The 12,431-nt window shown below is 41.2% G+C and overlaps 1 protein-coding gene across 1 annotated transcript in view; it reads left to right on the top strand.

Moving 5' to 3' along the window:
* The first annotated feature begins 6,880 nt into the window (after nucleotides 1-6,880).
* The window catches only part of rybpb (RING1 and YY1 binding protein b), a 60,280-nt gene continuing 54,729 nt past the window's right edge, over nucleotides 6,881-12,431 (top strand). Inside the window, exons 1-2 of the mRNA XM_038812185.1 lie at nucleotides 6,881-6,917; nucleotides 10,314-10,437. Of these exons, the coding sequence (XP_038668113.1) occupies nucleotides 6,881-6,917; nucleotides 10,314-10,437 (161 nt within the window). The remainder of the gene's footprint in view (nucleotides 6,918-10,313; nucleotides 10,438-12,431) is intronic.

Below are 12,431 nucleotides of genomic sequence, written 5' to 3'. Positions count from 1 at the left end.
GGTCATTCGTTTGAACAAATTCATGCTTTTCCCAGCCAACTTTATCACCATAACCCTTTCTCTTCCTATACCTATCTAGATTCCCCTTAAATGCACCCAGATTCCCCTTAAATGCACCTATACTATTCGCCTCTACCATTCCACTACTCTTCCCACCACTGGCTTAGTCTGAATTCTGTAATTAATTTATGTACCATGAATAGGAGTAGGCCATTCAGTCCTTCAAACTTGGTCTGTCATTAAATGAGATTGTGGCCGATCTTCAAGACCATTTTCCTGCACTCTCCCATATCTCTGTTTTTAATATGTAGACATCTTAGAATCACAGTCTTGAACATACTCGATGACTGAGCCTCCATAGCCCTCTGAGGGAGAGAATTCCAAGATTCTCCACCTGAGAAAAGAAATTCCTCCTCCTCCATTATCCTAAATGGCATGTCCCTTATTGTGGGACTGTCTCCTCCTGATTCTAGGCTCTCTATCTAGTCTATTTAAGCCTATCTCTTAGGACAATCCCTCATCCCAGGAATTTATTTGGTGACCTTTGTTGCAGACCCTCTATGACAAATATATATTTCCTTAAGTAAGAAGACCAAAATATATAATATTTATTTGTGTCATAAGTAGGCTTACATTAACACTGCAGTGAAGTTACTGTGAAAATCCCCTAGTCGCCACACTCCGACGCCTGTTTGGGTACACTTTTTTTTCTTTTTTAAAATAAATTTAGAATACCCAATTATTTTTTCCAATTAAGGGGCAATTTAGAGTGGCCAATCTACCTATCCTGCACATCTTTGGGTTGTGGGGGTGAAACCCACGCAGACACGGGGAGAATGTGCAAACTCCACGCGGACAGTGACCCAGGGCCGGAATTCGAACCCGGGTCCTCAGCGCCGTAGGCAGCAATGCTAACCACTGTGCCACCGTGCTGTCCCTCTGTTTGGGTACACTTGAGGGAGAATTCAGAATGTCCAATTCGCCTAAAGTCTTTTGGGACTTGTGGGAGGAAACTGGAGCACCCAGAGCAAACTCATGCCGACACGGCGAGAGTGTGCACACTCTGCTCAGACATTGACCCAAGCTGGGAATCAAACCCGGGTCCCTCATGCTATGAAGCACAATGCGAACCACTGTGCTACCCTGCCGCCCATAACTGCATGCACTACTCCAGGTGCATATCACCAAAGCTCTATAAATAATTGCAGTATGATATGTTTTACTCCTATACTCAAATCCTCTCGTAATAAAGGCCAACATACATTGCCTTCATCATTCCTTGCTATACCTGCATGTTAGCATTCAGTGACTCGTGAACAAGTGACTAAGTCCCTTTGAAGCTCAACACTTGCCAGCCTCTTGCCATTTAGTTTTTCCTACCAATGTGAATGATCGCACATTTTCCCACATGTATTCCGTGTTCCAGATTTTTACCCACTCGGTCTCTCCAAATCCCCTTGAAACATCTTTGCATCTTCAACTCTTATTTGCACCTAGTTTTGTGTTATCAGCAAAATGGAAATATTACATTTGATCCCCACATTAAAATATAGTTGGGAGTTCAAGCAGTGATCTTTGCGGTGCGCTCATGCTGAAGATGTCCCACTTATTCGTACTGTCTGCTTTCTGGTCATTAACCATTTCTTAATTCATACCAGTATATTCTTCTAAATCTGATGTGCTCTAATTTTGTTCACTAACCTCTTGTATGGGACCAAATCAAAAACTTTCTAAAAATCTAAATATGCTATATCCACTTGCTCCCCATTATCTGTTCTGAGAGTTACATCCTCTCAAATTCCAACAGGTTTGTTAAACATGATTTCCCTTTCCTGAATCTGTGTTGACCCTGCCCAATCCTACCATTATTTTCTAATTGTCCTTTAACCACCATCACTCTTCCTTTCAGGTCTGCCACCTTGCAACCTGCAGGAACCATTCCAGATTGTCTAGGTATTTGAAAGTGACCACCAACTATAACCTTTGCAGCCACCTTTTTCAATATTGAGATAAAGATCATCAAGACCAGGGGATTTATCTAAATTCCCAAGTTCTCAACTATATTTTGTTTTACTAGCATCTTGAAATTTCTTGTTTAGACCAGTCCCTTGATTTTCCTTTTATTTCTGGGAGATTTTTTGTATTTTCCTCTGAAGACAGACACTGCCATTTCCTTTATTCCAATTATACATTCTCCTGACTCCGCTTGTAATGGGCCCACATTCATTTTTTGTAATGGTTGCCTTTTTTACATACATGTACAAGTTTTCAGTCCATTTCTAGGTTTCAAGATGGTTCACTGTCTCATAGTGAATGGTAGAACCCTCCAGTGTATTGAAAGTCAGAGAGATCTAGGTGTACAGGTCCACAGGTCACTGAAAGGGGCAATACAGTTGCAGAATGTCATAATATGCACACAAGTATATGATGCACAGACAGGCAGTGATTGACGCACAGGATGACCAATGAACACAGAACACAGCAGCCAATCACCAGACAGGACACGACCACTATAAAGCCAAAGGGCACTAGTTTTCCCGCTGTCTTGGGATCCAGCCTCTGAGACAGTCGGAGCCCGTGAGCAACAACTTGAACATACACCATGTGGTAGTTAGTAAGATAGTCTGGTCAGGTTAGCCTCTGATCTCCATTCAAGTCAGCATGGTGTCAACCCACAGATAAAGTATGTATGATAGTTAACTGTTCAATAAAATAGTTGCATTTCTTCAAGTGTTGGAAACCTGTCTCTCTCACTGCTGCAGTAAACACAGTCCTCGCAGACCCAGCTTGCCCAACACATCAGAGAAGGTAGTCAAGAAGGCATATGGCATGCTTGCCTTCATTGGCTGGGGCATTGAGTATAAGAATTGGCAAGTCATGTGTTATGGGAGGCGTTTGCAAAACCCCAAAATGTATCACGGAGTTCAACCAACTTCCCTGTTTAATGTATTGTTGCTTTTGAAGCACACTGCTTGTTCTCCAGGTGTGGTATTACAATTATGGACACGTGGGTTTTTAAACATAAAATAATGTTTATTCCATGAACTCAACTTAACCGTTTAAAATAAACATTGGATCACTTAACACCCCTTACTTCAAAGATAACCCTGAAAATAATACAACACTAAATAATCCTTCAAAATGTTCCTTGAAACCTCCAAAAGACGTAACACCTTTAAACAGAAACACATCAGGTTAAAGACATTACTATTATGAGTTTAAATCACCCAAATGATTCAGAGATGTCTTTTATGGCAGCGATCACAGCAGATCCAGCTCACTGCATACACACACACACACCCAAGCTCTTTCTCTTCATGCAGCTCTCAGCAAACCAGCCAGGCACTTTTCAGCTGCTCTCTCAAACTGAAACTAAAAGCAGAAGTGAGCTCAGCTCCCCCCATCCTCTGACATCACTTCAGTAATATGAGCTCTATTTCTTAAAGGTACATTGCTTAAACATCCATTTCTTAAAGGTATTCTCACATGACACATGTTGCAGCTGTATAGAACCTTAGTTAGGCCACGCTTGAGTATAGTGTTTAATTCTGGTCGCCACACTACCAGAAGGATGTGGAGGCTTTAGAGAGGGTGCAGAAGAGATTTACCAGGATGTTGCCTGGTATGGAGGGCATTAGCTATGAGGAGCGGTTGAATAAACTCAGTTTGTTCTCATTGGAACGACGGAGGTTGAGGGGCGACCTGATAGAGGTCTACAAAATTATAAGGGGCATAGACAGTGGATAGTCAGAGGCTTTGAGGGTCAATTACTAGGGGGCATAGGTTTAAGGTGCGAGCCGCAAGGTTTAGAGTAGATGTACGAGGCAATTTTTTTTTTTTTTTTTTAAAGAGTGTAGTGGGTGCCTGGAACTCGCTGCTGAAGGAGGTTGTGGAAGCAGGGACGATAGTGACATTAAGGGGGCATCTTGACATGCATGAATAGGATGGGGATAGAGGGATATGGACCCAGGAAGTGTAGAAGAGTTTAGTTTAGACGGGCAGCATGGTCGGCACGGGCTTGGAGGGCCGAAGGGCCTGTTCCTGTGCTGTCCTTTTCTTTGTTCTTTGTTCTATTCTAAAGATTTATTCACCTTTTTCTTGGTCCTCTTTTGCAGAATTCTAAAATGCTCCAGTCCTCTGACTTTTTTTTACTTTGGCAATGCCTCCTTTGCTCTAAAGAATTCTTGATTTATTTTGTTAGCTATGGTTAGATCACTTGCTAGATTTTTATGCTTGAAAGGATTTTTTGGTTTTTGTTAACTAGTATTAGTTCTTTTAAATGTTACCTATTGCCTGGCTACCATCATAGCTCAATAACTTTCCACTCTCACCTTATTATCTTGGTGACCGTCTTGTATTGATGGTTTGTTCTTTGGTAGCATCCTTGATTATTTTGTGGATTGCTGATCCATGGTGTTTGCTGTGACTTTACTAAGGGGCGGAACGAAGAGGAGGCTCCAAGTCCTAGCTGGAACCAGGATCAAATCCTGTGCTGCTGTTCTGAAGCACGTGCGAGTTGACTAGACAACTTAAGCTGATGAGCTCTCCTGATGGTCTTTAGTTTCCCATTCCCCAGAAGTCTAACCACCATTTGTTTAATTGTGGCGGTTTTGGTTTCAATTCTAACTGAACATGAAAAGCAAACAGCTTGGAGAAAGACTGCACTGTTACTTAGCAACCAGAGGCCACCTTTAAGTTAGAAAGACCGTTTTGAGTTTAGTTTTAACTGGACCAAAGGTAGTTGGCACTTAGCAGCTAGAGAGGATTCTTGGCTCGTATCAGAACCATGATGTAGTGGAAATAAAGCAAGTCCCAGAAACTAAAGAACTGCTAGTTCTAGAAACCAGAGAAGTTCCAGGAAAATTGAAGTCTTAGAGACAAAAGGAACTGGAATTTGATCAAGATACTTTTCATTGAAGTTGAAGACTGCTGAATTGTGTCTCTTACCACTTGAGGTTGGTCGAGCAGGAGTTTCCCTTTTGAAATCTTTGATTTTCATTTATATTTTTAGCTTCTCTCTTTCTTGTTTTAGTAGGGATTATTCCTATTATCTATGTTAAACTAGCTCCTTTTTAAAAATATAGCTATCTTGTTAGCTACCCGTCAATCATCTGATACTACACATTTTCCAACAAATTATTAAATGTGTGATGGGTGTCTGTGCTGTCTTTGGATACTTTTCAACTGTGCTGACGTTTCAGGTCAGCGAAGTCCTTTCATCCTTTTAGTCTGGACTGGATGTTGCATGTCATTAGGTGACCCCTGGATATGCATAGAGCACTTATTTTGCAGTCTACCATAGTGAAGTGAATCACTGGTCCATGATCAACAGTCCAAACTATATTCTTGTTCATTTTGGGACCTAAATACTTTGTTGCTTGGTTGAACTTCAGATTTCTTTGCAAACAAGTTACTGCTAATTTTCTACCCTTTGTAAGCAATAGTTTTTTGAGGGGAGGGGTTCAAGTGTTTATAAAATTTTTGAGCTATAGACCACATGGATGTTGAAGTGGTCAGAATACATTCAGTAGCATTTCTATCAACAATGTGTTGAAGAGGCTCTGCAGCGTTTGATGTCATTTCATTTCTTCTGACCCATGCCACCAAACTAGATTGTCGGCAGTTTCATGCTTTTGAAAAAAAAATTAATGAGATGGGTGCCACTTACTAAGCCAGCATTTATTGCTCATTCCTAATTTTCCTTGAGAAGGCAATGATGTGTCTGTCACTTGCTATCAGCACTGTTGTCGACACGGTGTAGGTGCATCGGTGATGCTGTTAGGGAGTTTCAGGATTTTCAGGGACATTGAAGGAATGGTGATATAGTTCCAAGTCCGGATGGTATGCAGCCTGGAGAACTTGCAGGTTGTGGTGCTCCCATGCATCTGCAGCCCTTGGCCTTCTAGGTAATGAAGGTTATGGATTTGGAATGTGCTTTTGAAGGAACTCTGATATATTGCTGTAGTGCATCTTGTAGATCGTACACATTGCAGCCACTGGGCATCAGTGGATTGAATATTTAAAGTGATGAATGGGCACTATTAAACTAGGCTGCTTTATCATGGATAGTGCTGAACTTATCCAAGTGTTGGAACTGCACACATCCAGGCAAGTGGAGAGTATTACAATGTACTGTTGTGCCTTGGAAATGGTGGGCAGGCTTTGGGGTGCCAGGAGGTGAGTTATTCTCTGCAGAATTCTTAGCTGCTGACCTCTTGTCGCCACAGCATTTCTATGGCTAGTCCAGCTCAGATTCTGCCCCCCCCACCAAGGATGTTGATGGTGGGGGATTCAGTAATGGTAATGCCATTGAATGTTGAGGGGATATTAATATTGTGCTTAAATTCACTTAATAGCACAATTGTAGAAATGACCACACGCTAGCTGTATAGCCAGTTCAACCTAACTAGCCTCCAGGTAAAAACTAGGAAGTGAGAAATAAAGACAAACTGATAAGCTGGAATCAAAATCAATCCTTTCTGCTTTGTATCTGGAGTTAGCAGCCCCTTTTAACTTGTTCTAACTCATTCCTCCTTCTGTAAATGCCATTAAAAGCAGATGAACGGGGCGGCGCAGTGGTAGCACTGCAGTCTCACGGCGCTGAGGTCCCAAGTTCGATCCCAGCTCTGGGTCACTGTCCGTGTGGAGTTTGCCATGTTCGTGTGTTTCTCGCCCCCACAACCCAAAGATGTGCAAGGTAGGTGGATTGAACATGCTAAATTGCCCCTTAATTGGAAAAACGGATTGGGTACTCTAAATACAATAGAATGTACAAGTAATGGAATATTGTTGTGGCTGCACCCCAAGTCCCCTCAAAATAATGTTCAATTGCAATCTAATTGTAAGTTTTCTGTATATAGTGAAGCCATGCAAAACTGAAATGCATGATGTGACACTGAAACAGTCTGAAATCCAATGTAATAAAGAGATTTGGTTACTTTGAAGCAGTGGTAGGGTGGCACAGTGGAGTAGTGGTTAGCATTGCTGCCAATGGTACTGAAGATCCGGGTTCAATCCCAGCCCCGAGTCACTGTCCATGTGGAGTTTGCACATTCTCCCCATATCTATGTGGTCTCTTCCCCCGCAACCCAAAAGATGTGCATGCTAGGTGGATTGGTCATGCTAAATTGCCCCTTAATTGGAAAAAATAATTGGGTACTCTAGTTTTTTTTTTAATTTTAAGCAGTGGTTTTGAGCCAGGTTGTTTTTGAACATACCTTTTTTAAAATTGTAGTTTTATTGTCAGTATCTCCATGTTTTATTGGTAAGTATTCGTCTTCTCATTGAAATTGCCTACCATGAGACTTAAATGATTTGAATGCAGCAGAAAAAGCACTTCTCATTGGAGTCAAAATGTTAACTCTTGATTCTCTCTCTGAATGCTGCCAGACCTGAGTTTTTCTAGCACTTTTTATTTCACATCTTCAAGTTTTTGTTTGTATTCAACATGTTGGTGAAACAGCAGTTTGCCAATAAGAATGCATTTTACTAGCTGGTGTATTTGTTCAGAAATGACCTACACCAGTTTTCTTTTACGATGTACATGAGTCAAGTAGATCAAGTAATGGCTCTGTAGGAAATAAATAAATCATTATTTTAGGGCCCTGTATGTTACTAGGAGGGCATGCGGCTAATTGGGTGACTGCAGAGTAAAATTAAAGCTGAGCAGGGGCTGGTGGCCACGGGAAGCAGACCATTTTACAAGGTGGCACAGGGTTGGTTTCTGAAATAAGAGATGGATGCAGTGTGCAGGCTAAAATAATAATATAATCTTTAGTGTCAACAGTAGGCTTGCATTCCACTGCAATGAAGTTACTATGAAAATCCCCTAGTCGCCACACTCCGGTGCCTGTTCGGGCACACACGGAGAATTCATATGTCCAATACGTCTAACAAGTGCATCTCAGGACTACTGGGAGGACACCGGACACCCAGAGAAAACCTGCGCAGACACTGGAGAAAGTACAGACTCTGCACAGTGACCCAAGCTGGGAATCTAACCCCGGTCCTGGCGCTGTGAAGCAACAGTGCTAACCACTATGCTAGTGTGCCGCCCATACTAAGGAAGTGACAAAATTGAGTTGGGTGCAGTGCTATTGGAGGCCAGTGGTGTGAGTCGATCATCCCCAAAACTAGTCAACAAAAAACAAAAAAATTCTGCAAATGCTGGAAACTTTAAATAAAATCAGGAAATGCTGGATACTTTTGTTTCTTAACCTGTACACACTGAGGCACTTTGAATACTATACTGATGGGAAGGTGGATGGAATATATGTCTTGCCTATGGGAAGGTGGATGGAATATATGTTTTACCTGTGTTCAGATATGGTGCCACTAGGCTGCGGTGCGTGGAGTAGAAAGATAAAGGCTTTTAGGGAAGAGTTTCAAATGAAGCACATCCTGCAGGATAATGGCTGCCCTGATCGGGCAACTCAAGAACAGGCCAAAGGCAACTGAAGATTATTGTTTTACGCTGATGCTATGGAATAACAACACGAGTAGCCTTCGCTGCTAACAGAATGCTGCCTAAATTGAAAAGATATTCTGCCTATTGCACAAATAAGTAATGGGATGTGTGAATTTTGGTGCCAGTGTGATGCTGGGTATTTACGCTGGTGGTGGATCATATCAAACAGCATATCCGCTGTTCGCAATGGGCAAAGTACAGACTGTGTACCCAACCAGCCCATGCTTGCAAAACGATGTCCAATATTAGATGCGATTCCGTGACTGGACAACATTTGCTAAATAATCCTCAGTGTTAATTTATGCTGACAATTTAAGATGTCAGTCGGGCTTATAGTGCACTGCATGTACTGGTAGCGACACACATTAATACCAGGACCCTATTTTTAAAATAAATTTAGAGTACCCAATTACTATTTTTTTTCCCAATTAAGGGGCAATTTAGCATGGCCAGTCCACCTAACCTGCACATCTTTGGGTTGTGGGGGTGAAACCCATGCAGACACGGAGAATGTGCAAACCCCACACGGACAGTGACCCGGGGCCGGGATTTGAACCCGGGTCCTTGGCTGAGTCAACGCTGCTAAATTGTTTGCTTTTAAGCAATGCCTGGCCGTTAATTGTTAGTTGCCATCAACTGGTGTATTCTCTATGGCAATGCCTCTCCCAATCAGTCCACTTGCCAACCAATCAGCACTCTCTTCTCCTACGGTATAAAGTTGTTGTTTTCCCTGACATTGGTATTCTTGGGAGTGCAAAATGAAAAGCTTCTGCAAAATATCCCCTTCAGCAATACTGAACCATATTTTGCAAATGCGGCCAGTGCCATTGAATTAATTGGATGTGTTTGTCCTGCGATTGTGTTTTGGACAACTACATATTTTGAGTATATCTTGACTGGTGACTAAGGATAGCTTTTTTAAATCTGGAAAATACTGCACTGCAGTGCCAGGTGTATTCTATTAATTACAGGAAATAGGAGCTGGCAAAGCTGGCATTGGTGCCCTACATGTGTTTTCCATGCCGTTGGCAGCAAGGTGTACCATTTTTATATTTAACTTTCCCTGCTGTAGATGCATTATAGATTTAAAAAGTTAAACATGTGCAACTAAATGTTAGTTTATATTGTGTTCTGTTGGATTTGAAGTGCAATCCATGCTGAACTTTTAGCATTCGGACATGTCCAATTACTCCATCATCTGTCTCATTGCACATTATAAATTGCATTTGTTTTTTAGAAAAATCAAATTTTTGGACACATTTACTAGTTTGCTGATTAAAATGTTGTTATGATCAGTCCCCAGGCAAGGTTCCCCAAATTTGCTATCCTGGGCGAGGAGGAAAGAACTGACTAGCATTCTTTATTCAACCCCTTCGGTTGGGAAGATTAATTTTAAAAGCACCTCTTCCCTTTTTGGAACGCTATTGATTTTTTAAAAAGCCACTTTAACCAGGCTTTCTTGAGTTAGTGAGTTTATTAGTGCCTCATTGTAAGAAAAATGATATAGCACATGGATATACATTCACACAGGTTACAAATGAGAATAGAGTCCAAAAGTAAGTGACTTGTTGGTAAAGAGTAGATGGTGGAGCATTGCGACCGTTGTGATTTGTGATTCCTTTAGCGCTGACTTAAGGTGAATAGTTCTGAAATTCCAGTATTCTATGGTTTGGCTGAGCAACTGTCTGGTTACTTTTTCAGCTGTGGCCTTGCTGATTTGGCTGGCTGATTCAGCATGAAAGAGAGCTACCTGCAAAAACATTTTCAGAGGTCAGCTGTGTTTTCCTCTTGTCACACGCGGACGTGGACACGCCTCAAACTAATTGACAGTCATCACATTTTACAGATGGATTTTATCCCAGTCTTTGTATATTCCTGAAAGGTGAAAATCCACAAACTGCTCTGGAACGTTGCTCACAGGATATCATTCCTGCTGAGGTGGTGATCAGCTCCGATTATCTCCAAAGAAGGTGATAGTTTCTGTGTGGCTTTTGTGCTTTTGATACATCCTTGCCTGGAAACGAGATGCAGTTCCTTTGATTGTCTTATATTGTTAAGGGCCAGGGCTTAGAAACTCCAAAGTATGTTATGAAATCTACCTGACCTACAACCTTTATGCTGAATTTGGCTAGGATGAGCACAAGAGCCTTCCCTTCAGGTGTGACACTTTAATCAAAACAAGCTTTATTCTGAGAACTTTGTTAATATAAATATAAAAACACAGCAAGAACTTTTATCATAACGACACCACCCAGCTACAGTAATCTTTGTGTAACACGTAATGAATTCCCCTTAACTTCCAATTCAGAAACAAAATCCACTAAACCAAAAACCCCTATTCAAAGGCGTGGCTCAGCACATTGTATTCTCACTTGACTAAGATTAGTATCGGTCCCTATGATTCTGATCCGGTTTCCAACCAGATTCAAATTCCTTCCGGAAAGCAATTGTATCTCAAAAGCCACCACCAAGGTGATTTTAACTGCAACGGATATTTTAAAATGAAAATAGAGAGAGACAAGCCAAAACACTTTGTCCTGTCTGTAGTCCACAGCAGTCAAACTGAAAGCAAAACCAAAAACCTCACACAACCACAGCCCAGCTCCACCCACACAATGACATCACTGAAGACATGATAAGACAAAAACAAGGGACACTCGCATGACAGTATCACCCACCAGCATTTAAACTAGTGAATGAATTTACATATCCAGACATGGCCTGTTTAAAGTTCAGTCTGCCCATATGCAATTTGGGGTATTCCCTCCATGATACTACCTAAAATTGCAATGATATGTTCTAAATCAAATCGGCAAACCTCAAGCATTTATGGACATAGACCTAAAAATAGAAAATAATACAACAATGGCTCTGAAACTAGGGTCGGTTGAGACTTTCCAGGTGTCTGTAAAATGAGGTGTAATGTGAGCTGGTGGGGGATGGGGGTGGGAATGGAATGCTGTAACCACATGTACAGCAAAGAGTGGGCTAGCTTTATCACCTGGGAAAGGAGTCAGCAAGGGTAGACAGATGCTGCTGGGAGAAGCACTACTCAGTGTTAACCAACTAAATACCTGTTTATTACTCTTAATGCAACACTTTCATATCATGTGTTATAACCTATTTGTGCCTGTGATTACTAATCCATTTGAAAAATAGCCCATCAACCCAAAATGTTGATGCATAGAAGCCCAATAGTGCAGGAGGAGGCCATTCGGCCCATCAAGTCTGCATCAATCCTTCGAAAGAGCATTCTGCATAAACCCATAGTTCGTGCATTGATCATGGCCAATCCCCCGAATCAGCACATCTTTGAGAGCCACTGTATTATAGCACCCTAAAATGAAGGTACGAAAGAATCCTTGCCTTCAGAAATATTTGTAGTATGATCGGTCCTGTGAAATACCTTGAGACATTTTGCTGCATTTTATTATCATTTAAGGTGGCTAATACGCAATTAACCATTCTTTCTTATGTTCTGAACTTGAGTTAATTTTTCATGCTATTTCCATCTGATTAGAATTACTAGAGGAGTGCATTGATTGTATTAAAATTGTAGACTCGTTAGATATCACATGACTATAATTAGATCATCCTAGTTGATTATCGTGATGCTGATGGAAATTTAATAATTTACCACAATAACATTGCATCGCCTTAGTTTAAGCTGCTCATCATGTGCTAATATTCCCCAATATTTAATTCTGGTAATGGTTTCCTATTTTGAGAGCTGTTTAGTGATTCTATGTCTTGTGTTTATGGCATTTTTAAAAATATTGCCCAAATATATATATATATATTGTTGGGGGTGGGTGGATGGATGAGTTGACATCCAGCTTTCCCCCAAATGTAACCTACCAATAAATCTAATTGGTGTTGCTGGTATATAACTCTAATCACAGAACTGATTGTGCCTAACTGATTATAATAATCATTTATTGTCACAAGTAGGCTTCAATGAAGT

Source organism: Scyliorhinus canicula, chromosome 11 (assembly GCF_902713615.1).
Source record: "Scyliorhinus canicula chromosome 11, sScyCan1.1, whole genome shotgun sequence".
NCBI lineage: Eukaryota > Metazoa > Chordata > Chondrichthyes > Carcharhiniformes > Scyliorhinidae > Scyliorhinus > Scyliorhinus canicula.
This window is presented reverse-complemented; position numbering and strand designations above follow the sequence as displayed.